The following is a 21400-nucleotide window of genomic DNA, read 5'->3' as shown; positions in this document are numbered from 1 at the left end:
TGCTTTGTTTTCTACAAATTCTTGTTGCAAGGTGCTTCTAACTATAAATATCTGCAACTTTTCTCCTAAGGTTTATTGGCATCCAAAGCTGTTGTTGCGGATGGTGCTGAAAAAAAGGAAGGCAACAAAGAAACAGCTCCAGTCCTGGAGCAGGTATGAAATGGTAGAGTTTGATTTTTTTGCAAAGTTCCCACTGGAGTGTGCCATGGAGATGTAGTACCTACAACATTAAAATTTTCCCCTTCAGATATAACAGGGAACTGAAAATTTATCTTATGTTTACATTTCTGGCAGAGCCAGAAGTATGGAATTTAATTGTCTCTAAATAGTGTTGACTTGAATTTCAATAATGAGCTTTTGTGTTAAAAAAATAGCAGAAAACAAAATAAAATAAAGTCTCCACACAAGAAATGTGAGGAGACCAGCGTCCCAAGGTCCAGTTTTATAGCTGGAACCATGACTGGCTTAGGAAAAGGCCCTTACACAAATTTAATTTGTGTTTGAAACAGGGTTTTTGACATCACATAGAACTTCTTTTAAAAGAAGTTTCTTTTATATTGTAAGAATTTGGTGTTGTAGGCTTGTATGTGTTTTATGAACTGCTCAATGAGCCATACATTTTGCAAGGGTGTGTATTTTAATAAATACAAAAAAGAAACTTTTAAATAATGTTAAGGGTCTGATTTTTTAAACCTGCATATTGGCAGGACCTGGAGGCTGCCATTTTGTCTTTAGCTTATTTCACTGTTTTCAGGCATTGCTTGACTCCCAGTTGTGCAGTTACTTGCATATAAAAAGGGCTGAATGCCTGAGCACGGTAAAGCAAGCTGAGGATGAACAGTAGTCTTGATTCAGGACATCTTTGTTTTCCAGTGATTTAAATCAGAGCCTTAATGTAGTTTTAATACAGCTTTTTTGTATGCATTTTCATTCTTCTTTAACAGCAGCATTTGAACCTAACAGCCTTGCTGCCTGCAATTCTTTAACAAGCACTTCTGTTCTTTAGCCCCCGGCACCCTCTGCGAACAGTCCCTACCCCAGACTTGATTTGATATTTTGGTTGTACTGGTTCTTTAGAGCTGATACATGATTGCATTGCTCTGGTTTTCCCATTGACGCTGCATTGGATGCAAGTTTTGTCAGTGGAACCTGATTCTCTGTTTTTGATGCTGTCACTGTAAGGGCCGGCGGAGCCGCCGTGGTGCCGATGCATTGACCGATATTTTGCATAAAGGTTTACAGTGTATTGACACGACATTCCATTTCTCAAATTTTTGCATATTAAAGATGCTATGATTTTTCTTGCTACTGTGTGTGATATTTTCAATGTGCAAAAAACTGTGAAATGGCTTACAGCATGTTGTTTTTTTGGAAGAATCATTACAATGTAAATCTTGCCATGCAGAATCCCATTGCGGTGAATGGGACTTTGTGGTTTACATAGACTGTGTATGCAACAGTATAAACTGCGGTGCATATTTACTATAACCTTTTTGTTACTTCTTAGACTTAGTAACTCGGCTGTTCCTGTTTATTGATCAGATATAAAAAAAAAGATGTCTCTGTCATTGTTTACATGCTAATGGTCTGAAAAACCTCATTTTTTGAAAGTACTAGTTAAGCTCAATTAAAGAGGCATCTAAAATCCCAAATTGTCCTGTTCCTTTGCTAACTAACTAAAACCTGAAACCTCACAAACATTTAAATGATTGACTGTGGGGAGGAAAATTTTTGAGCTTAAAGCTTTTTTCACTAAGTTTCTGCCCAAACTGAAATTAAAATGGCCGAGTTATAAACCTCCCCAAAAGTGTTCCAGTAGTGAAGCTGACATTCCTTAGAGGTTTTGTCTGCTACTGCTATAAAATTGAATGGGTAAAATATCTTGTAGGGTTTTTTTAATAATGTAATACAGAACATGGTAGTAGAAGTATTCAGGCCAATAGCCGAAAACTGACTTTGTTGATGGAAGTTTTTGTTTATATATTTTTAGTTTACAGTTGTCTTAAACCCAAAACCTCAGACAATTAGTTGCAGATACAGTAGTTTATTTAATTGTATTAGGGTATGTCATGTTATATTTCCTTTTGACCAAGACCTGATTAGATGGATAACATTAATTCATTAAGGTTTTTAATGTTAATTTGTCCTGTTAAGAGGTTAAGCACCTTATCAAAATCTTAATTTAATTTTTTTAATCTTGTTTAAATAACTTTGTAATTTGAAAGTAATGGATGCTGTAGTATGTCTTTCACATCTGTGAAGATGAACAATAAAATTGTTTATTTACAAGTTACGACTCTAATTAATTTCTGGTAATACCTCTCATAACCAGCATAGGTATCCTCCATGGTCCATGGAATATTTTATTTAAATGAATAAACTGCACTTAGTATGCGTGTAATCGAGTTATTCAAGGTAGCACTGATGTCTGCTGACTGGGATGTTTTGCACCGGACCTTTACAGGATAATTCCAGCGAGCAATTCCTGTAGCATTCAAGGGTGCCCTTTTACAGACATAGAATGTGCGCTTGTGGGGGTTTATTTTACCTTTTTTGTTTTTCCTCCACTGGAACGTTGAAAGTTCCAGTGGAAAATAAAGTTGCAATTTATAACAAAACTCAATAATACCCTCAAATCACCAGAGATGAAATGTTTTTAGTTTGGATAAATTGGTGCACAAGTTCTAGAAGTACCTTTCTGCTTTGTTAGTTATGGTTTTATTAGATGCTACTGTGCTGTGTGATGTAACTGAGACAAGAAAGGGGACAGGCTTAAGGAGTTATGTTCAGATATTGTAGTTTGCCCTTATTAGGCAAGTTGTAACACATTCACGGTTTTAGTAATGCAGGAAGACCTTCCAGTTAAAAATTTAAAATGCCAATGTCTGTCAATGCATGCTAACGGTCTAAAAATAATAGTGTGTGTTAAGAAGGATGAAAATTGATGAATTTGGAAAGCTGCTTTATGTGTTGACTTTGTTTCCTTCAAAAACTGTTTTAACTCTTTATCTGCTCGTTTTTTCTCCAACAGTTAGCAATCTATTTAACCCTGTGGTGCTAGAAGTTGTGATTTCTTCATGTTTGCACAAACATATAATGTGGTGAAATCCAGACTCCCAGCACTGAAAAGGGTTGTGTGAGAGTGTGCTCAGTATTTGGAAACCTCTTGTTGTTTTCTGGCATTACTTAAAGGAGCATTATCAACTTTTTCAGGTTCTGAAAAATACAAATTTTTTTCATGTTAAATATGAATTTCTTGAGGAACTTCTTAATTATTTTTTTTGTTTTTGACTATGGTCAGGGAAATGACCATGCAGGGAAAATTTTGGCAACTTTTTTTAAAACTTCAATCCCCTGAGGAAGGTTTGTTTGTTCGTAGCAGTGCCAGAGTTCAGGGAGTGTCTGGACAACACTCTCAGTCATATGGTTCAGCAGTAGCCAGTCCTGCAAGGAGCAGGGAGTTGGACTCAGTGATCCTTATGGCTCCCTTCCAACCTCAGGTGTTCTGTGATTGTACATTAGTGTGTGTATTCCGGCCTGGAACAGTTCTCCAAGTTATACATGGAGACTGCACTGACAGTCCTGGTCGATTGGAGATGAAAGACTTCAGTGAATTTTTAAACGGGAAATAGAGGAAAAATATTTTCTTTTGGGGCTTTTTGCAGGTATTTCAAATAGTAAGAATTGAGCCTTCTGAATACTGAAAACAATTGATAGTGCTCCTTTTAAAAAAGCAAAATTTAATGTGATGCATTTTAAATAGTTTTCACTTGTTCTTAAAATAATGTTGCTTTAATATGTGTTTGAATACTAAAATTGCTTTTAAAAAGATCAAAATAGAATACAAGAACTACAGCGAAGAAACTGAAATAAAAGTATCAATTTTTTATTATTTATTCAGGAGATTTCACCTAAACCACAAAGTCAGAAAAAAAATGAAGCTGATATTAGCAGTTCTGCCAACATTCAGAAACCTGCACTGTTATCCTCAACTTTGTCTTCAGGAAAGGCTCGCAGCAAGAAATGCAAACAAGAATCTGGAGATTCTTCTGGGTGTATAAAGCCCCCTAAATCACCACTTTCCCCAGAATTAATACAAGTCGAGGATTTGACGCTGGTCTCTCAGCTTCCTTCTTCTGTGATTAATAAAACTAGTGAGCACAGACATTTTAAAAAAAATACCGTAACTACTTATAAGAGATATACAGAAATTTTCTTTGGTTGTAAATGGCTATTGCTTTTAAAAATTAATCTGCTTTAAATAAAGGGTCCAAGTGGGAGAATTAGGGGTAGCTCAGTATTTTAAAAGTCAAGTTGCTTAATAAGGCATTTGAATTACTCTACCAGAAATAATACATTTAAATAATATATTGATATTTATAGAGTTGTGGCTTTTAATGGTTGGCTTTCCCTCCAGCTTAAATCTCCACGTTAGTATTAACAGTGATACAGGAAAAATCAAACCTCCCTTCTGAAAAGGGCCTGATTCATTAAAAAGAAAAGACATACACCTTGGTGTGGACCTTTCCTTCTCTGAGAAATTTCACCTTCAGCAGGCTGACGTGCTGTACCTGTTGGCTGTGGCATTCTTCACCTTATGTGATATTTCCTCCAAATAAGATGTGAAAGAGAAGATGGGTTCAAGATCTGTGGTGGAGAAATATAAAAAATTGTGTTTCTTTGTCCCAGAAAAATCTCATAGGTGTTCAGCTTCTTAACATATGTAACTGATTTGCCAAGTACCAAAATACTGTTTATCAGAAGAACAGGGAAAGTTTTACGCTGCTTGCGTGAATATGCTATTTTTTGTGACTATTAAAATATTTCTATAATTTTTTTTGAGATTACATTAGGTTTTTAGTGTCAGGTTCTTTGCCTGAAGAACATTGAGTGATGAGACCAAGGGTTAAAATAAATGCAGGTTTCAGTAAGTCAGAAGCTACATTTTTGTTTCACTTTTAGAATAGTGACTGAGGATGGAAGACTCAACCTGCATCATGTGTTCCCCTTAACCTTCATATTTTCCCTTATAAGTTTCTTTTTAATCTTTACTCACAGATAACTAAATGAGTGGGAGAGGGAGGGGTGCAAATTCAGCTGTCTTCATTTATTCAGGACACAGTGGTAAAAACTGTATTTTGTCCCCAATAAATATTAGCAGTCATCTATATTGTAATACGCCTTCCATCCCCACCCCTAGAACAATGGTAAGTAGTTTTCCTGGAGCATGTTTATGTCTTGGGTAAAGCTAGACTTCTCTGTAGTGTATTTTAAAATTAGCTAATTTAAAAATTGGTTACTTAATAGCTCAGATCTTGTCTTTTAATGTTTGACTTCCAAGTTTTTGCTACCTCTAATGGAAATTTAGTTTTCCTATGTCTTTATTTTTAAATCTGTGCATCTTTGACTCTAAAAACTGCTTACAAAAAGGAGAAAAGAGTGATTTACAGTGTTATAGTGACTTAAATGTTTTTCTAAGGCAAAATTTTCTGAAACTGGGTAAAATTGGAGAGGTGTAGCAGAGTGTGGGTTTTTTGTTTTTAATGAATCAGGCCTATATTAACCTATATCAATCCTCCTCCCGTCTTTTTTTTTTTTATTTTGTTGAATATAAAGTTCTGGAGCCTTCTCACTGTGCCATGCATTGGCAGTGTATGTTTCAGTTACAGCTGGGGTATTGATATCAGGTTAGCAGAAGAGAGGAGGTGGAATATAAAATTAAACTCTGTTTTCAGTTATTTTTCTAAGTTATATGTTAACATCATCCATGACTTTTTGGATCATTAACTGTGATCATTTGTTCTGTTTATTGTTAAATCCTATTGCCCCCTTCCATTTTAAGTAGCCTACTCTCATGGGTTTTATGGGGAGGGTTGCTTATTGTAAATACCCTGTTTGCCTAAAACAACAGCCTTTATCAGTGGGGAAGTAGATGCCCTAATATTGTATAGTAAGCAAAAACCAGAATCATGTCTTGAGCATAGCTCTTTCTTTTGCTCCTGATAGTCACAGTTTTGTAATTACTTTTACCAGTTTTGCTGTGATTACCAGCTTTGCAAATAAGAGCTACTTAAAATAGTCCCCATCTTTAGATCTCAAATACTGCGGTAAGATGATGGTATATCTCTCTGCTTCATGAACATTGAAAGATCTCTTTTTAGGTCCATCACAGCCAGTGAATTCCCCTAGATCCTACAAACATAGCCAGCGGAGGAGAAGATCACAGCGTTTAGCCACTTGCTCCTTGCCTGATGATTCTGTAGAAAAAGTTTCTTCTCCCTCTTCAGTTACTGATGGAAAAGTGTTCTCCATCAGTGGTCAAAACCAACAGTCATCAAAATTGGAGGGTAATGTATCTTAATCTAATAAAGAACTGCCCAAGAGAAATTGAATCATAAAAACTAAACCTTTCATGGTTTTCATCTAATGGGGTATTTTGACTTGCTGTAGCTAAAGCTGTTTGCTGTTCCTATGTTATGTAACGCTGCAATCCAGACTGTTGTTTGTTGGACTGTGTATCTTTTTTAATATGACATTTTTTCTTTTGTGTAGTACCTGATGTTGCTCATATGTCACTTGAGAAGCGTGGAACATGTCTCCCTCTTGATTTAAGCCGTAGTTCGGAAGTTACAGCGCCATTATCCACAGAATCCACTTTCTGTAATGAATATCCCAGTAAAGACAAGGAAGATTTTCAGATGGTTGCATATCTTTCTTCTAAAGCAGTAACTGATGGAAGAGTAGCTACAACAGCGTCAGGTAAAGAGATTCAGTATACAACCAGACAGGTTTATAGCTGCAGGGTTAAAATGTGTGTGTATTCAGTCTCACAGAAAGAGGGGATACTTTTTGTTTTCCTTCCTTCACACAGAAACCTGCCACTCTTCCTGGACTCCATCTGCATATTCTTTATCTTCCCCTGGATTTGAGCTGCATTAGCACTTCTAACAAGTTTTAAGGAGAATCTGAGAGTGTGGAATGTTGGAAGCAGTATTTATTTCAAAAATATTTTAAATTATTGTTGAAAGTTGTAGAAATAATTAATGAAGTGTTTACTAACATACTAATATACACTTGTAGCTTCAGCTTTAAAACAGTGGTGCTTTCAAAGACAGTATTCCTCTGCTTTCTGTCTATTTGCAGCGGAAATTTTGCCCTTTGCTCGCTTCGAAATATTACTTGAAAATATTTATGCAAAGTCTTCAAAAAATTTTATATAGACTTGGTCCCCCTCAGAATTAGCACACAGTCCAGTACTGGAATTCTGTGCTGCCTCTCCCTTTCTAACAGTTTACTGACTTCTGTGGCTTACGTGAAACACTTGGATAGAGGTAATGAAGAGATATGGGAAAGGGTTGGTACAGTGGTTTGCAGGCCCTAGAAGTGGACTGCGTTCATCCGGTGTGTGTTACATGTCCATGTAATTTCTTATAAATAAGCCTCATGTGGGCGAGTATCAAATAATTTCTAACTGACTTCCAAGAAAGAATTCTTTTCACAAGCTTTTTTTTTTTTTTTTTTAAATGAGAAAATTGTACTGTAAAGGGAGGGGAAAAAATCAAATTATTATACTCTGCTGGGAAAGTTGTTGATAAAAGTGATTGAAGGTAAGGGAGGACAGCATGACCTTAAAGGATATAGTTATGACACTTAAAATATATCTTACACCATTAATCTGTGAATCTCTTAAACTAATTTGTAAAAATAAGGGCTATGGGAATTTCTAATGAGCTGCCACTTGAGGTTTTTAAAATATTAAAATATTACTTAATTACTTGAATAATGTGACAGTCTTCATTTGCCCTTGATACATTGCATAGCAGTAGAATCACAGATTCCTGGGAAAATTACCTCTGTAAAAGTCCTTTTTATTTTATATCTTCTGCTACTAAGAGAAGTGCTTTTGGGGGATGTGTATTTGCCCACTCACTGAACAAGCTCCTAAAAGAAACCAACAGCTTCCAACTGCCATCTGTTTCTTGTTTGGTAGAACTCCTTTCAGTTACTAGGAATTTAACTTCTGGCTTTTCTGGTATATTTTCTGGCTCATTTAAGGTATAGTTGGTAATGCTGGAAGTTGCCTGCTTCCATTATGGGCCTGGCTCAGAGTCCAAGTGAGGTGGTTCTAAACCCAGCATCCAGGGGTGCACTTGTACCTCTTTGCTTGTTGAACTGGGTCTTGGTCGTGGCCACAACTGAATCTCATTAAAGAAAGAATAAGTTTCGTTTATGGACACCTGTATTTGACTCGGAATTATTTGAGATGTCCACACAGTTTGTGTCAGCGTAAAACATTCCCTGATAAAATTGTTTGTTATTACTAGTTGAGTCTATTATGGGAAGCTGGAAACACTTGCAACCTATGATGGAGAATAGAGTTTATACTGTATTTAAAGCTTAATGAAACTTTTATTGTATCTATATAATTTTAAGAGTTATAAACTCTAAAGGAAATGATTTTCCAGCTACCTTTTTGTCTTCTGGGTTTTTACCTTCCAAACAAATCTGCTTTTTTCCTAATTTTCAGGTATTACAGTTTTCCTCCATGCCATCAGTGGAACTCTGTCTTGAGTTTTAATGATGACTTTTTGTCCAAATGTTAGAAGTTTTCGGTAGTTTGCAGTCCAGCATCATCTTGAGTATTAGCTTTGTGGCCTGATAGGCTAATCTATGCAGTTTGAGATCTTTAATTCCTAGCAGGTTTTGGAGCCACCTGCCTCTCTCAGTTGAATCTCTATGACTCTAACTGAAACTTGTGTGGCTTTTGGTTTCATCTCAGGCTTCTAACTCTGGTGAAATTTGTTTATCCTTCTCATATTCTTCTTAGAAGAAAAAGAAGAATGTAGCTTTTATGCTCAGGTTTGAAACCTCTGCAGTTAATTTACACTGTTGAATAGTTTTGTATTCTTTGCTTTAGAAGGCATTGCTTTGCCTTTGAAATAGCACAGGTTCTGAAGTCACCTTTTTTAATAACACATTCTTCCACGCTTCAGAGAACTAATAGAATCCACTCTATTTATCAGTACTTTTCTAATTAACTCGTTTAAACAATAACAAGCAAATATATAAAGGAGAGATGCCCAAAGCTTTCCTTTCTCATTCCTGTCAGGGCTTGAAATTATCAAGAAAAGTTAATTTGCACTATACAGGAACATATCCCTAAATGCAGTTTAATATATTGCATTGTTCAGTCTATCCACTGTGACTCTATACACTACAAATTGAGAACTCTGGTGTAAAATCCAAACTGTCCTGTAGTTGGGTTTTCTTGATCTGAAAGAACTGTTTCAAATTACATCTGTTTATGATATTACTGTTTTTTAGATTTTATTGACACAGTGTGGACAGATCTGGTGTTCTACGTTTTGACATCACTGGGGTTTGCTAAGTGCATTTAGATTAGACCCACTGTCTTTGTAATCTTTGAAGTAGATAAGTGTAGATAGTTTTAGAGATGATGAAGGTAATGGAGGTATTTGGCCTAGAACAGCCTGTTGTGGTCACTGCCCCTTCTGTAACAGCTGGACTGGTTTAGGGCCAGAGATGTTATTTGTGGTGTTGCAAGTTCTGTCTTCTGATGGAGCCTGTCAGTTGAGTCAGTTGAAAAAATAATGGTACTTTTTAAAATGATATGTTTTAATTGCTTTAATTAAAAGTTACTGCCTCGGTGTTTTACAGAGGAGAAGGACTAGGTGCACTGAAGTGCAGATACATAAATGGCAACTCATAGTAATAACACATAGATTTCAAAATCACTGCTCAAAATTAACAACTGATTGTTTTGTAAAGGCCACACAAATATTCTGTTATAATTCCTTCAGTCCACAAGCTCCATGGAAGTACTGTGCACTTTGGTACATCCTGTACCCATTAGTTACTGAACAGAGGTACTGCTTTGCCTAAACTGTTGTGAGGGCCTCCCTGTGATCACTTGACATTGTACACACATAACTAAGAATCTTTGTTTTCATTTGCCAAATTGCTTAAAATGCAGATAACTGGCCTTCAAATCCACAGTCAGTCAGAATACCTGCAAAACACTGTTGTTTTGCAGTTCTGAGTATATGAAGTGCAAATCTTTCTGTAGTTGTGCTTTTCTTTTAGATTTGTGATTGTTTTTCTTGGTTTCTATAACTCTGTACCATTTGTGTTAGTTTAGCTGTTATGTATTGAGCAAACATTATTTCAGCAAGCAAATCTGGGTTTTGAAATTTAACTGAAAGGAAAATATTGTTACACTCAGTCATCTAACAATATAATATTTATAATACTAATATAACAATATTATCATTAGTTGTTATCTCCTGTTATAACTAGTCTATAGATGCTGTTGCTACTAGGGTAACATTAGGTTAACTATATGGGAGAAATTTGCACTTAGGTTAAAAGAAAAAGAACATTGCATACTTTTACATAATTTCATCGATAGCAGTTTACTGCAGCAGGAACAAGAAACAGCTGATGGACAGAATTTTCAGAAAATGAGATCAGTGGCTTTTTAAAAACTTTTGCTAGTGTTCCTGGTTTACACTGCTTTTAAGAGGGGTGAACTGTAGCTCTTGTCACTTTGGGGCTGCTTGGAGTAAAACAAACATGTATTAACAGTCATATTCAGTCCCTGATTTGAATGTCTGCCACTCTGATCTCTGCCCTGAAGTTCCTAGTTTGCATTGGTTAGCTGAAAGCAAGAACCTCTTCATGGACTTATCTTTCCTGAAGAGATCGTTTCGTGTAGGATCTGATATTAATCTGTGACATATAACTGAAACGTGTTTAGAAATAAAATCGATCCTATGCACTGGGAATTCAGAACACTAAATTAAACATGGCCAGAATAATTCATGTTTCTGTTACAATATGGTTTAATTTGAATATTGATGCAGATAATGATATTTCTGATATTATTTTGAAACATTGAAAGCCACAGAATAGAATATCAATCAGCAAAATAAGTTGCCTCAGATTGGTACAACTTATTTGAATTTGCTGAATTGCAATAAGCAGTACCACTGCAAGCCCACCTGTGCTGCTACACATGTGGCACATCATCTTGTCCCTGTGCCTGTGCTCAAATAAGGGGCTTCTGTCACTTCCCTGTGCCAGATCAGGAGAGGTAGCACTGGAAACATGTCATTAGCTGGACTGGAAGTGCCATGGTTTGCATTTCTTTTTAATCTGAAATCAGTCTTCTAGTGATAAAATTTATCTTGGAACAGTGACAAAATCAGTAGTTTATCAAGTCTAATCTCTAGTCGTCTTTCTCTTTGCTGACTGTTAACTGCAGACCTCCCACATTCACTGTGTGGGAGGTGTCTGGCTAGACTCCTGAGCAGGAATAAACTTGCAATTAAAAGTAACAGTTCAGAAAAGATGTAGTATTTCCGTAAAGGAACTAATATTTTTCTTGCTGTATTTGTTACGTATCCTTCTGACTCTGACAATCGACTTTAATTTTGTGGTTACTTGTAAGGCAAGTGGTTACTTGCTTGTGCATAGTGATTGCACTGTTGAAAAGTGGACTTTGCGAGCCTTAACACTTCATTTAGGATTTGAGAATTCAGGATTCTTAATCTGGAATGATATCTGATGAATAAAAGTAAAAGCCAAGCATAACATTGCAATGTATGCAGGCGTAATAGCAATTCCTATTTTCGGGTTACTATAGAAAGGCAGCCTGGAGAGCTCTGTCTTAAAAATGGGTATTTGTGTGACTGGAGCAGATTTCTGCCCAACATAAATGTTCTCTCAAATAGTTATTTTGTTACTAGTTGATGACTTTGTCAGATGTGCTTGTGTTGTGCATTATTCAGATACTGAAGCTTGTTGTGTTGTGGCTATCAGTACTGGAGCACATTTGAATGTCAGGTCAGGATTCCTTCTCAATCATGAAGTTTAAATACCAACTCATCTAATGTTGAGACTGAATTCCTTCTGAAATTGTTTGGATGGAGTGTTCTCACATCTCTTCATCAAAATGGCAGTGACCTAACTGAATTATGTGCATTTGGGTGATCCTTTTGTGCTTGTTACAGAAATGAGACAAGACGTTGATAGCGTGATGATGTGGGGAAGTGTCACTTTTTCTTTTACTAATGTGCTAAAATATACTTACTGCTCTACAGATGGCAAAGCGTTTCAGTCCTGTAACAGAGACAAATGGTAATTAGGAAACTCAAGAAAGGAATAATTTGGGTAGTGTTTTGTGTCAATAATAAGTATCCCAGTAAGCTAAATTCAGTTGAAATACAGACAAAGGCAAGAGCCTGAATAGCAGATCAGCCTTAAAAGGATTGTGATGTTAGGTGAGATGGTTGATTTGAGGTGTAGGGCAGGACTCAGGTAGCCTCAGCCGTGGTCATGCAGCTCGTGTGGAGTGGTAGGAACCAGCACACAGAACTGAGCAGCAGCTACTGGCTGGATGGCATGGTATAATGATGTCTTGCAGCTGGAAACATCTGGCATTTAAAAGTGCTGTGTTGTGTGGTAGGTGATGTACTGCTTTTTACTTTTGCTACCCCTGTGACTTTCTCGCTCGGTGGCACTTTGTTTTCCCAGGAAGGCTGACTGGCAGCTAGAGTTACCTTTATGTAACCTGTGTGTTGCGTCCTGCTAGAATTGGGTTGATCTGTCCGAGCCTGTAAGGCTGCCTTATAGAGTCAGCCCTATAGAGTTCCCTTTTCCCCAGAATCCTCTTTGAATTATGAATTTACTAAATTATCTTAACACTGTTTATTTAAATCTATTTTTTGTTCTATTGCTGAATATTTAAAAAAGAGTAAATCAAAGAAGGTCAAAGGGGGAGCTCAAAGAACCCATTCCAGATGAGCTCCATATTTTGTCTTGTTGAATATCTTGACTAATAGCAGGTATTTTTCATGACTTTTTACATGCTGTTGCTTTTGTTTCGCTTCTCCACTGAGAGAGAGTTACCAAAGGTAACTGATGCCTCTAAGTTTACCTCTTGCATTGAAAAGCCTGAACCTCTTATGACTTTGAAGAGCTGCATACATACAAGTATGTCCTTGGCATGTCCTGAAATATCCTCAATGACCTGATGAAGAGTAGGCTTTCCTAATTATATTTAAATGAAACTTGAAGCTCTCAGCATATTGATGGACACAGTAATAGAGAGTTTTGAACTATCTCAGTAGTGTTCTTTATAAATAACTTTTATTCTAGTTTATTTAGAAATCATTATAAATATTAACAATGAAAATTAAAATTTTAGTTTTGTTTTGCCATGTTACTTCCTAGTTTGCATCAAACAGAGGTTTAAAAAAAAACTATTAAATATTTCACAGAATAAACTTTTCTGAATAGTACAAGATAAGAATTGTCAGTATATGGTGCTGAGTTCTGACAGATCATCACAGTATTTTGCATGTAATTCTAATGTTGATTAAATACCTACGTGAAAGACAGTGAATTATTTAAATATTATTAAAATCAGCAAAAAATTCAGGAAGCAGAAGTGTGTTATACATAGCACTAAAAATGTTGTGCTGGAGTTTAATTTCTTTGTTAACATAATGGAGCATTAAGTTAAATTATGCTGACAGTGTAGCACCTTTAATTATTACTCTTATCATGGGTTTCCATTACAGTGAAATAAAAAGGAAACAAAAAGGGTTAAAAGGGGCAAGAAAAGTACATTTTAACCAGTACAAGTAGTTTAAAAGCCCAAACCAGAAACTTTCTGTGGCATGTATTGTCTTGTATGTAAGACTAAGACCTAGGCATTCATATGAAGTAATTATCTGTTAAGTGTGGTGATGCTTTGACCAATATTGATGTTTCAGGGATCTGACCCAGCCAGTAAGCTGGCTGCAATCCCTATGGAATGCCTAGTAAATCTGTCTTCTTGTTTTCAGCACCCTCGTCCCATGTACATGGCTTGCATCTGGAAATGCCTTTAACCAATAGTCTAAAGTTACCTAAAGGGAATAGTAAAAAAAAGAGGTCTTCCACATCAGTGAGCTCTGAAGGGACAGAGATACAGTGCTCTGTGCCCATAAAGGAGAAGTGTTTTGAGAGTCTGAAGGAAAAAATATTAAAGAACATGATTGAGAAGGACAAGCATTCAGAAGTTGGTAAACTACAACACTTTTTGTTTCCAGTGCTTTAGATGATAAAAATAATTGTAAAATTATATTAAAAATAATTTTCATGTTTGTGTCTTATTACTGTGTGCCATTAGGATGTCTTACGGTCTAATGACTTTTACAAGAAAGTAGGTCATCAGCCAGACATGGGCCTTATGTTGTATATTCTTCCATTTGCAGGTGCAGCGAAAGTGGAAAGAAAAGGAAAACTGGAAGAGAAAAGTTCTTCAGCGTATGGTATGTAGAGTGCAGTATTATTTTTAGGAAAAAAAAAGGAGAAATTCTCTTAACACTTAATGTCTCTGAAGAGCAAATGTAAAAGCATAAAATATTTCCAGGGCCCAGCTGCACCACTTTTGTTCTTTTAGGTCTTAAAAACAGTTTTCACGTATATGACAGGTTTATAAAAAAAGAATAATTTTATAAGATAAAATTAAAGTGTCCATAGCAAGGATTTTGAAGGATCCAGAGGTACTTATGAGATGCCTGCTGCCTCTGGATTTTCATTTTGGTTGGGGTTTTTTTTTGTGAAATGATTGATACTGGTTATTTCATTGTACTGACGGGTTCGAGGTGGGAGGAGCAAAGAAGTGTTACTAGCAAAATATTTGGCAATTCATGAAATAAAATATAGGAGAACTTTGGTTTTATCCTGTGTTTAAAATAAATTGTTAAAGACAGGCAAGAATTCCTAAGTGATTCTTCCTTGTTCCTCCTGGAAGTAAAAGTTTTGTTTCTGTATTCTTCAAGATAATAAGACTCCAATTTGTGTGCAGGAAATAATCCTTAAATGCTGACTTTAAGGCTTATTTTTTGTAGCAAGTTAATGTCATTGTTTGTCTCACTGCTTATTGTTTAAAAAATGATTGTGGAGTGAGACTGTTGTAGCGTGTATTTTGTCTGGGGAGAATTAACAGGGTAAGTAGAATTTTTCAGAGTCAAAATACTTGTCCTCATGTATACCAACAGTGGTTAAAAGTGAACTGCAGTGTAAAAATGTGTCAAATTCTAGACAGAATCAGTTTTCTGTGAGGATATGGCTGTATAGTGCAAAGTGCTGACAGCATCAGCAGATCTGTAATACTGAAATTTCCTTCGAATGTCTTTATATAGGCCTAATGTGTGTTTTTAGGGCAATGTTATCCTTATAACGGAATTTAGCACTTCTGAAAGCTTTTGTTATAAACTGTAAGTAAAATAGATGTTACAAGCTATTTAAATGATGTTTAAATCATTTTGTGTGCTTTACTGTATCTTTTTCTGCTATGATATCTCATTTGGAAATACTAAAAATGGTAAAATACTATTTGTTGAATGAGATTCCTTCAAACCGTTGTACCAGCAGCTAAGGAGAGATGTGCCCAAGATAGCGAGTAAACTAAATGAATCACTTTGATCTGATTAGACAACTAGAACACTTGATTTTGAATGTGTCTTTTTAGGTTCAGCTGAATACTACTGCTGTTTTAAATTGTTTAATTTTTGTTTCAGGTAAAAAGAAAGAAAAAGAAAAAGAGAAAAAAGAGAAAAAGGAAAAAGATCATAAACCAAAACAGAAAAAGAAGAAGAAAAAAAAGAAGAAATCTAAGCAGCATGGTAAGTTCAATTTATATTTTTTAAAATAAGTAAAACCACTCAGTATATTTCTGGCTTTAGACTGTAAAACTTGTTTCTAAACAATACTGATGTCAAATTTTAGAAATTTCAAGGAATAACTTCTGGCCTTAAATATGAAAAGGACACTTAGGTCTATGACCTCTTTTTTGTGTGTGTGGGTTTATACCCTGTCTCTATGTGACAGGCGCAGATATTTCATAGATCTTTTTTCTTCCTCCAAAAGATACACTTACTCTTTTCATCTCTTTTAATTCTTCATTTGAAGCTCTATATACATGTCCTACCTATTTTGCTTGGACACTAAAATTATTCTAGTATCTAGTCTGTTGCTAAATTTCAGTGGTTTACTGTAGACAATGCAGCCCCTCCTCAACAGTTAATCCTTAACAGCTGAGGTTGGCGTCTCTGTTGTAACAGCCTTGTCTGTTGCCTTGACAAATGGGGATTATGTTATGTGGATTATGTGTTTCTCTGTCCAAGGTTTGTGCTATAACATGAAAGTGCTTCCAAATCATGCAGTGCTTGAGTGTGAATTGCAGTATTGTAGGTTTCATGTACTTCACCATATTTAGATTGGAGTAATACAGTTTTAAGCTATAAACTTTAATTGCCTATTTTACCTAAAAGTTATTGGGATTTTTTACTTGCACTGAGAAGACATTTAAGTATTTGCAAGAAGATACTGATAAATGCTAGGTATGTGCCCAGTATTGTTCTTTGGTTTTGTCTTGTTGATATCGTAAGGTGGTTTGCTGTGGGTTGTTTGTTTGTGGTTTTTTTCATCTTTTTATACCTTTGGTGTTTCTGCCAGCTTGTCTTGAAACTTAGAAACCTGGCAGAGGTACCATGACTAGGTTCTAACTGTCCAGTGTTTGTAAATATGAGAAGAAAATATGCCCAGTGCCCCAACGAATAGAAATGTTAAATCCAGATGCAGAAAATAATGAGTAAAACTTGAACATTCTTATTCTTAACAAATTCATCTTGTGAAAATCTGGTTTTAGCAGTACAGAGGTATTCTGTCTGGCTTTTTTTTTTTTTATTTAATTGGGGAAAAAAGAAAAATTCTTTGGCGGATTCTGACTCGAGTGTCTGACACTGAAAAAGCCCATCTGTCAAAAGAAATAGGACTCTTTCTCCAGGACTAGTGCACTCTACTCCAGGCATGAACACAAGTATAAGGGTGTTAGACATGCTCCTTTAGTTTGGAGTCAGATTGAGGTATCATGGGGAAGAACAGGGAATGGGCACATTGTGTGCACCAGATAAGTTTTGCACAAGACTTCAAAACAAACAAAAACTGTTTTTTCTTCTCTGAGTGTATATATGAAATGCTGATTGTGTAAAACCCACATATAGCAGAAGGTGGGTTATACCTGTTATTTATACTGCTCTGTTACAGTGAGGTTGATAGCAATGCTGTTGAAATAATCAGCTCAACTACTCATTGAGTTGATTCCTCTACAGTGAATATCCTTGGGAAATGATGGAGATAGTGTGCTTTTGACAAGAGAAAGTAAAGAGGAACAGTGACTTTGTGGAGGATTATTTAGGGGAGAAGGATGTTGTGGAACCCATTGCAGGAAAGCTGTTACAAGTGGGATCAGGAATGCTTCCTACAGAAGGATGAAAGTGTACAAATCTGATTACTCACTTATATTCAAAGTAATAAGTTTTAAGAGAATTAAATGGATAGGGACTTGTATTTACCAGCAGGACATGGACTTGCTTAAGTGGGTCCAGAGGAGGCCACGAAGATGATCAGAGGGCTGGAGTACCTTCCCTATAAGGAAAGACTGAGAGGCTGTTTAGCCTAGAAATGAGAAGGCTCTGGGAACACCTTACAGTGGCCTTCTAGTACTTAAAGGAGACCTACAGAAAGGATGGGGGGTGGTTCTTTATGAGGGAGTGTAATGGTAGGACAAGAGGTAACCGTTTTAAAATGAATGAGGGACGATTTAGATTAGATATTAGGAAGAAATGCTTTATTGTGAGAGTGATGAGGCTCTGGAACAGACTTCCCAGAGAAGTTGTGGATGCCCCATCCCTGAAAGTGTTAAAGGATGGGCTGGATGGAACCCTGAGCAATCTCGTTAACCCCAAGCATCACTTGCCCAGGACTATGTGCAGACAACTTTTCCATATCTCCAAGGAGAGAGACTCATGATCGATTTCTCCCAGAACAGATCAGACTCAGGGCATGCCAGACAAGTGTTCTGACCACCAAACTATTTATGCAAAACTGGCCCTCTTTATCCTGTTATTCCCCTATTCTCCCCAAATCACTTTGGTCCATCCATTTTCCCCACCTTTGTTTTCATTCCTAAACATTCCATAATGAGTCTTTTGCAATCCCAAAATTGTTTTCTCCTACATCCAATAGTGGGCTCCAACCACCCTTAGTCCAGACGGTGATCCAGAGAGTCCTCTGGGTAACATATGATGTGTTTCATACATGGACAATGGAGGCAATGGCGCTGCTGGGAAAGCCCTGAGAGGGGCCTGGGCAGGGTGTGCTTGTTGTTTGCCTGCTCATCCTCCTCCTCTGGGCTTGTGTATACTCTCCTGGGGTGCTCCTGGGCCTGTCCCAGGATGCGTTGGCCTGTCGATGACCGGTGGCTCCTGACATGGCCTTGGGAGCATCCCAAGAGGGTTTTCTTTGGGCTCCCTGTGTCCCTGATTGCGAGCATCCCAAGAGGGTTTTCTTTGGGCTCCCTGTGTCCCTTTGCAGGTGTGCTGACAAGCTTTTGTCACTCACACTGACAGGATCTGTGATTACCTCTGGGTAGCAATGTTGGTAGTGCTGCAAGCAGACGTAAGGCAAAAGGGAGAGCTACTAGCAGCATCTCTAAGGATAGCAGGTGGTACAGGATGAATTGTGGAAAAAGGAGACTGTATAATGTTCCAGGAAAAATTATTCCTCTGTACATTCAGAGATTCAGAGATTGGGGGGGATTAAATTGGTGATGCTTGTTTTAGCTATCAAACTTGATTATGTTTCTTACTGCAGTTCTTTTACTAAAATGTTACGAAGAGGTTTTGCCATTTCATAGTTTCATTTTCATCATCCTGATACCTCAGCGTTAATATTCTGTACTTCTGAGCATAATGTTGCAGTATAATCTATAAACAGTATTTTTTTTTTTTGCATTTGTCATAAACTACTTTTGTAAAAGCAATTTTTCTTTTTAACTTTTCAGATTATTCAGATTATGAAGACAGTTCTGTTGAATTCTTGGACAGGTGCTCCTCTCCCTTAACCCGGTCGTCGGGCAGCTCCCTGACTTTGCGCAGCATGTTCTCGGATAAGAACACAACCTACCAGTATCCAAGAGCTATTTTGTCTGTTGACCTTAGTGGAGAAAGTAGGTTGGCTGAACAGCAAATTTCAGTTTACATGTTTAATGCTTTAAGAAAGAGAATTAAAAGAAAATAATTCAGTTTATGTTTGGATTGTAGCTATAAATATGGTGACTGATTTAACCTTCATCTATTTAAATCAAAATACTCCTCAAGCTGTTCTACATTGTACTTGCTTTGGTTAATTGTTGCTACTCTGCTTCTGAGGAGAGCACCTTAAAGACATTTTGCAGAATTCATCGTGAAATCTGATATACCAACAGTGTGTTTGAGAGCGATGTTTATTTGCTATACATAGGTTAAGATTTTTAACTGCCAAAATCCCTGTATTTCTCTGAATTATTGTGCCTCTCTACACACAATTTCACATGTATTTATTTTTATTAGACCTTTCAGATGTGGAGTTCTTGGACGATTCTTCCACAGAGAGTTTGTTACTTAGTGGTGATGAATACAATCAGGATTTTGATTCAACTAACTTTGAAGAGTCTCAGGATGAAGATGATGCTCTCAATGAAATTGTTAGATGCATTTGTGAACTGGATGAAGAAAATGGCTTTATGATTCAGGTAAAGAAATTTGGTGTGTGGAGTTGCATTTTCCATGGGAATGTTTTGCTCTGAAGGTGCCCTTTTAATGTATTGGAGACCGAAGTTATGTAGAGAGCGGTAAATAAAGTGAACAATAACAAAATATCTTTTGTTCTGCACTTGGCTTGGCTCTCTTCATTGTGCGTGCAGAACTGTTGCTCTGGGATGGGGTTTCTCTTGCAATTTGATATGTAGGAAAGATTTTCTTTATAGACAGCTGATAAATTTGGAATAAAGTATCTTTTCCCACACAGAAACCATGGCTTCTGTCCCCAGACCATCCCAGTTATCAGCACTTCTGCATTGGCCCTTGTGCTTTACAGTACCACTTGCAGAAACCTCTCTGCTCACTGTAAATGACCCTCAGCTGTGACATTACTCCTCTGCAGAAACTAATATTGTCAGTACTGTAATGTGTGTGCTTTATCTTTAGAACAGCACTTCTCACACTGGATATCACTACCAGGTTTTAGAAACTGCTGAGAATTTAAATCTTAACTTGGTATAGATAAAAGGGAAGAAGAGTATATCATGATAGCATTCAAATGTTGATGGATTGCAACTTCTGCTGCTTATTTATTTATACTCCAGTAAGGAGGGCACTTCCCATCTACTAATGAGTAATTTCACGTCTTTTCCTCAAGGCATTTATAATGTAGTGAGTAAATCAGGTGCAAACAACAGTAAGGAAGAACTTGGTTGTCAGTAACTTTAAAAAAGGCATGAATTTCCTATGGTTTTTTTCCCCCCCAATTCAGAAAACAGGTTTATATTCAACTGTGACTGTGGTGCAGCTTCTTTTGAAAGTGTGGAGCTTTTTTAGTCAAGATTTGAAGGAAGCAGGTATGGCTGTCCTGTGTTAGTGGACTTAGTCTTTTGGAAATGACAGAGCCCTGAAAATGAAGGACACAGAGGCTGTGTCTGGGAGCAGAAGTGCTGTGTTGGAGGAACTGAGCAGGAGTTTGGCTTATGGTAATGATGTGGACAAATGGACTGGTGTAGAAATCTTTGGAGAGAGGAGAGGAAGTTGTAGCCATAGTGGTATGACAGGAGGAAAGGTGACTGGTGTTTTAAATAGGTTGATACTCAAAAGCAACTCAAAGCAAAGAGGAGAGATTTTTCAGTAGTAAACCAGCAGATATTTTAAACACTGGCAAGCACAGAGTTGAGAAAGGGAATTGTCTTTATAAGAGGTAGTTTCCTGCCTGTTTCTGAAGTCCAGTGACAGCCTGATTTTTTCCTCTTCATGCCTTATCTCACCGAGAGCAACTGGTTTGCTGTTTCTAGGCCCTCATTTGCTCTCTTCTGTTTTACTCTTCTATTCTCTTGTTTCTCCTCTTTCATTTTCTCTTCATTTTCTTTTTCTTTTAGATTTTCCATTGGTACGATATTAAAAGCACATCTTTCTAGCGCACTGGAGAGATGCTTTGTAAATATAAATAATTAAACTGAAGAGTTTTCTACTTTTCACTGTTATGCTGTAATGTATTACATTATCTTTCTACTTTACTGTAATATTATACTCCTGTCTTATGTTTCACTACTAAATATGTAGGTGCTAAAATACTGAATGTTGTAATAAAATATTATTAAATATTACATCTTCAGTTTCTTTTTTTTTTCCCCGGTTTGGAATTTGTGGTTGAGGTAACTTTCAGAAGTAGAGCTCTTTTTTTATCTTAATGTCTTTGCCTACCCAAACACAAATTGCCCAACTAAAATGATCATGCT

At 36.7% G+C, this 21400-nt stretch overlaps 1 protein-coding gene across 7 annotated transcripts in view; it reads left to right on the top strand.

The window, feature by feature from the left end:
* PHF20L1 (PHD finger protein 20-like 1) overlaps positions 1-21400 on the top strand; it is a 53873-nt gene that overhangs the window by 18933 nt on the left and 13540 nt on the right. For all 7 annotated transcript variants that reach the window (XM_017818301.1, XM_017818303.1, XM_017818302.1 and 4 more), the window contains 8 exons: positions 71-153; positions 3902-4154; positions 6162-6347; positions 6553-6759; positions 14283-14339; positions 15594-15698; positions 18920-19084; positions 19467-19648. In XM_017818301.1, the coding sequence (XP_017673790.1) occupies positions 71-153; positions 3902-4154; positions 6162-6347; positions 6553-6759; positions 14283-14339; positions 15594-15698; positions 18920-19084; positions 19467-19648 (1238 nt within the window). The remainder of the gene's footprint in view (positions 1-70; positions 154-3901; positions 4155-6161; positions 6348-6552; positions 6760-14282; positions 14340-15593; positions 15699-18919; positions 19085-19466; positions 19649-21400) is intronic.

This window comes from Lepidothrix coronata, unplaced genomic scaffold (assembly GCF_001604755.1).
Source record: "Lepidothrix coronata isolate B3197 unplaced genomic scaffold, Lepidothrix_coronata-1.0 Scaffold67, whole genome shotgun sequence".
In the NCBI taxonomy this organism is placed as follows: Eukaryota; Metazoa; Chordata; class Aves; order Passeriformes; family Pipridae; genus Lepidothrix; species Lepidothrix coronata.
This window is presented reverse-complemented; position numbering and strand designations above follow the sequence as displayed.